Source organism: Coregonus lavaretus, assembly GCF_964263955.1.
Source record: "Coregonus lavaretus genome assembly, chromosome: 6".
Classification (NCBI taxonomy): domain Eukaryota; kingdom Metazoa; phylum Chordata; class Actinopteri; order Salmoniformes; family Salmonidae; genus Coregonus; species Coregonus lavaretus.
Window position 1 is genome coordinate 13,526,516 of NC_139993.1, and position 5,223 is coordinate 13,531,738.

At 51.6% G+C, this 5,223-nt stretch overlaps 3 protein-coding genes across 3 annotated transcripts; all 3 read left to right on the plus strand.

The window, feature by feature from the left end:
* Positions 1–2,132: 2,132 nt before the first annotated feature.
* LOC311130231 (histone H1-like) lies at positions 2,133–2,756 on the plus strand (the record flags this gene model as incomplete). The annotated part of the gene is made up of 1 exon (XM_084162929.1): positions 2,133–2,756. One exon carries the CDS (start codon positions 2,133–2,135, stop codon positions 2,754–2,756), a length of 624 nt encoding a protein of 207 aa, XP_084019055.1.
* Positions 2,757–3,553: 797 nt separating this feature from the next.
* LOC311130396 (histone H2A) lies at positions 3,554–3,940 on the plus strand (the record flags this gene model as incomplete). The annotated part of the gene is made up of 1 exon (XM_084163122.1): positions 3,554–3,940. One exon carries the CDS (start codon positions 3,554–3,556, stop codon positions 3,938–3,940), a length of 387 nt encoding a protein of 128 aa, XP_084019248.1.
* A 482-nt stretch (positions 3,941–4,422) lies between these two features.
* LOC311130397 (histone H3.2) lies at positions 4,423–4,833 on the plus strand (the record flags this gene model as incomplete). Its single annotated transcript, XM_084163123.1, has 1 exon — positions 4,423–4,833. The coding sequence occupies one exon, from the start codon at positions 4,423–4,425 to the stop codon at positions 4,831–4,833; it is 411 nt and encodes a 136-aa protein (XP_084019249.1).
* Positions 4,834–5,223: the final 390 nt, after the last annotated feature.

Here is a 5,223-nt window from a genome sequence, read left to right on the forward strand (position 1 = left end):
CAAAGGGTGTAAATAAAAAAAGCAGTCTGTTGGGTTTGAATGGAAAGAAATGCCTTTTGTCGTTTAATGAGCGGATAGTCATTTTGAGTCGACTTCCTGAATCGGTAGGACACGGACGGGGAGAATGGACGCTCCATCATTGGACTATACCCTAATGATGTGAATGAGAACGATAATGGCAAGAATAAAAAGGGGGTGAATAATCCCGTCTAGGAAGAATAGGAGTAGGCATATATATATATATATATATATACGTAGCCCTTATTGCCAACGGGTCATTTCCGGTCCAGGTCGCATCATACATATATAGTCCCCTGTAGCTCAGTTGGTAGAGCACTGCGCTTGCAACGCCAGGGTTGCGGGTTCGTTTCCCAAGGGGGGCCAGTATGAAAATGTAGGCACACACTTAACTGTAAGTGGCTCTGGATAAGATCGTCTGCTACATGACTCAAAATGTCCATGTAAAGTGTAGTACATTTGAGGCACATAGTGTATTTTCCTTCCTACTACCCTCATGAGGCAACAGGATAAATATAATAATATAATATGCCATTTAGCAGACGCTTTTATCCAAAGCGACTTACAGTCATGCGTGCATACATTTTTGTGTATGGGTGGTCCCGGGGATCGAACCCACTACCTTGGCGTTACAAGCGCCGTGCTCTACCAGCTAAGGCAGTTGCTTCCACGTGAGGATATGAATGTGTCTGTAGGCCAAGTCACAGTATAACACAGTGAGCGAGCGGGCGGCCCTTGCGATAGTCGTTGGAGCAGCAGCGGATCCCAATGACTACCTTGGGGATAGCCTATACATTTACATTTTAGTCATTTAGCAGACACTCTTATCCAGAGCGACTTACATGAGCAATTAGGGTTAAGTGCCTTGCTCAAGGGCACATCGACAGATTTTTCACCTAGTCGCCTCGGGGATTAGAACCAGCCACCTTTCGGTTACTGGCACAACGCTCTTAACCACTCTTAACCACTAAGCTACCTGCCGCCCCATACATATATACAACAAGGAAAAGAAAAGAGGCCGCAATCAACCTTCTGACCCACATGCACCTGCTGGGATTCTTCTCCCAGTCCAACCACATATGCAGCCCTTGTCCCACTTGGGGGGAGAGAGAGAGAGAGAGACAGACAGAGAGAGAGACTCCCTCTATCTAGGCCTATATCAACGCGCCATGACCCATGGGGCGCCAGCCTCCATAGCGCCAGCCAGACACCAAGACCCACAGACACAAAGACCGAGGCGAGTCACGCTGCGGAGTCAAGCAGGTGAACAATATATTAGTAGAGACAGCCAACCTACCTACCTACCTACCTACCTACCAGAAGACAACACACAATCTCACTGTGTAGAAATAGTAGGCTACAAATACAACAACAACAACACTCACACTGCCAGTGCACAAAAAGTACTAATACAATAACACACACACACACATAGTGCAAGTAAGCATGTCGTAGGACTGTTTATACCATGTGGATCCTGTACATATGACGAATACAACCTGAAACTTGAGGTACAACACTAGTCTCAGCCAGGCCTCACAGGTGCATGTGTTTTAAGGTCCCCAAAAGAGCGCTTCTTTAAAACACCCCTGACCACATCAGGGGACCCCAAACCATTTGATTCCCTTGCCAGACATCTCGGCTCACTACACAACAAGTGCTGCTCGCAATCGGATGCACTTTTAGGCCATTTAGGAGACAAATAGCACAGGAAAACCAGTGCGCACCGCTCCACCCGACAGTCGAACGGTGAGGTTTTGAGCGAGCCGCAACAAAATGCACGGCCCTTCCGCGGCCCACATTACTTTATTCTGAACGGAGACAAGTCTGCTCGCTGGGCCGTTCGCTTTTGGACCAAAAACACGGCTCCGTCGGTGACTTTCGGGCCGATATAGGCGAACAGAAAACACAAGTGAAAGAGCATTTGGCCAGCCCAGAGAAGCCGAGCTGGTTGCCTTGAGTCTACATGGTTCTCATGTCGCGTTTAAGGCCAGCCCCCTGCTCGGTGTGGAGCTTCAATAGCGCAGAGCAGCGTCTACAGCAAACTACTCCTCGCAGACCGTGTGTGTGTGTGTGTGTACCGGACCAAACGACAGACAGACAGACAGACAGACATGGCAGAAGTCGCACCAGCACCCGCAGCCGCAGCGCCGGCCAAGGCACCCAAGAAGAAGGCAGCAGCCAAGCCCAAGAAAGCGGGACCCAGCGTAGGAGAACTCATCGTCAAGGCTGTGACCGCCTCCAAGGAGAGGAGCGGCGTGTCCCTGGCCGCGCTCAAGAAGACGCTGGCGGCAGGCGGCTACGACGTGGAGAAGAACAACTCCCGCGTCAAGATCGCAGTCAAGAGCCTCGTCACCAAGGGCACCCTGGTCCAGACCAAGGGCACCGGTGCATCCGGCTCCTTCAAGCTCAACAAGAAAGCCGTCGAGGCAAAGAAGCCCGCCAAGAAAACCGCAGTTCCCAAAGTAAAGAAGGTGGCCGCCAAGAAGCCCGCCGCGGCGAAGAAGCCCAAGAAGGTAGCAGCCAAGAAGGCCGTCGCCGCAAAGAAGTCCCCCAAGAAGGCCAAGAAGCCCGCTACACCCAAAAAGGCCGCCAAGAGCCCCAAGAAGGTGAAGAAGCCCGCCGCAGCGGCCAAGAAGGCGACCAAGAGCCCCAAGAAGGCTACAAAGGCAGCCAAGCCCAAAGCCGCCAAGCCCAAGGCAGCCAAGGCCAAGAAGGCAGCCCCCAAGAAGAAGTAAACCTATTACAAACAGTGTTCTACTCGACACATGTTGTACCACAAAAGGCTCTTTTAAGAGCCACCCACCTCTTTCCATAGAAAGCGCATTGATTTCCATGTACTATCTGTCGTGAAAAAGAAATTACGCACACTAGGCTACTTTTACGCACACAACATCGTCCCACTCTGGGTGTGTGCGAAGGGAGAGGAATATAATAGAGGGCCAAAATGGCTTAGAAATTCGACCTCACGAGTGCACCCTCACCAGCCATTTGTATATGAGCCACTGGGCTATTCCCGTTCAGAGGCAGGCTGCTGTGATGTGTTACAAGTGCCATGTAATAACAATACTATAGTGGCTTCGAATTCAAACTCACGAGTGCACCCTCAACAGCCATATTTATATATGAGCCACTGGGCTATTCCCGTTCAGAGGCAGGCTGCTGTGATGTGTTACAAGTGCCATGTAATAACAATACTATAGTGGCTTCGATTTCAAACTCAAGAGTGCACCCTCACCAGCTGTTTGTTTCCCATTTGGAGAGAAATAATGTGAGGATTTCATGTCGGACATTTTGGCGCTCACGCGAAATGACACAAAGTAACAAAGTCGGAGGGACACAAAGTAGCCTCTCACTCGCTGCCTGTGGGTGGGAACCGGCTTAGGGCTGTCTGTCTGTCTGTCCCTCGCTCCAATTGGATAAGGCCACACCGGCCCGGTGGCCAATCGTTGCCTCTTGTGGCGAGGTATAAGTACGGCTCTCGAAGTGGCGAGCGGCTCATTCAGACTTTCTGTGACTTTCTCAAGATACCAATATGAGCGGAAGAGGCAAAACCGGAGGCAAGGCCAGGGCGAAGGCAAAGACCCGTTCATCCCGTGCCGGGCTCCAGTTCCCCGTGGGCCGTGTGCACAGGCTACTGCGCAAAGGCAACTACGCCGAGCGTGTGGGCGCTGGCGCACCAGTCTACCTGGCCGCCGTGCTCGAGTACCTGACTGCTGAGATCCTGGAGTTGGCCGGCAACGCTGCCCGTGACAACAAGAAGACTCGTATCATCCCCCGTCACCTGCAGCTGGCCGTCCGTAACGACGAGGAACTGAACAAACTGCTCGGCGGTGTGACCATCGCTCAGGGTGGTGTGTTGCCCAACATCCAGGCAGTGCTACTCCCCAAGAAGACCGAGAAGGCAGTCAAAGCCAAGTAAATTCGCTACTGCGACTTCAACTTGACTACTCAACCCCCAAAGGCTCTTTTAAGAGCCAACCACCTAGCTCTCCAAAAGCGCAAAGTACCTTTCTATGACCGCTACACATTGAGTGGGTGTATACACAACTATTTCGACATTCTGTGCCCACATGAGGCCTTCCATGAACAACAACACCTACTAGGCCTCGTTTGCCATAGCAGGCTAGCATTAGATTACAACGTGCCTATAAAGATGTCACTCTTGACTTTGGCGACTATTATTATGCGTAAAGGGCCGGCGGCGTCCTATTGCGCGCGCGCACCGGGAGTTTGAATTTTGGAGAGGCCGGGCCTCCCGTCCAATGGCCAACGGAGGAGGCCTGCGCAACGGGCCAATCGGGGTGGTGGGGAGATGGTGTCCAATCAGCAGGCGCCACTGCCGGCTTTATAAACTTCACATAGGCATTTCGAGGCTATACTCCCGACTGTCAGAGAAGCGCCATGGCCAGAACCAAGCAAACCGCTCGCAAATCCACCGGTGGCAAAGCCCCCAGGAAGCAGCTCGCCACTAAGGCTGCTCGCAAGAGTGCCCCGGCCACCGGCGGTGTGAAGAAGCCTCACCGTTACAGGCCCGGCACCGTGGCTCTGAGAGAGATCCGTCGTTACCAGAAGTCCACTGAGCTGCTCATCCGCAAGCTGCCCTTCCAGCGCCTGGTGCGAGAAATCGCCCAGGACTTCAAGACCGACCTGCGCTTCCAGAGTTCCGCTGTGATGGCCCTGCAGGAGGCTAGCGAGGCTTACCTGGTCGGCCTGTTCGAGGACACCAACCTGTGCGCCATCCACGCCAAGCGGGTGACCATCATGCCCAAGGACATCCAGCTGGCCCGCCGTATTCGCGGAGAGCGCGCATAAATGAGGATGACCTGAACTCCAAAATCCCCCAAAGGCTCTTTTAAGAGCCACCTCCATATTTCCATCAAAAAGGCACAATTGTTCCATGTATACACGCACCTCTACATTACCCACCATGTATGTTGTTCACTAACACGTCTAAAAGCTACGTATTGTACCTTTTCGTTGCCTGAAGTCTAGCTTCAATGTGTGTGTGTGTGTGTGTGTGTGTGTATATATATATATATATATATATATACAACCGTCTGGCATCATCCACTTACTTTGGACTATAGTAGCACAGTAAAATGCTTTACAAAGGAGGGGGAAAAGAAACGAGTGATAATATAGGCCGAATAGTTACAAGAATTGTGTTCAGATGAATAATTGACACTATTAGTTGTGTGTCAT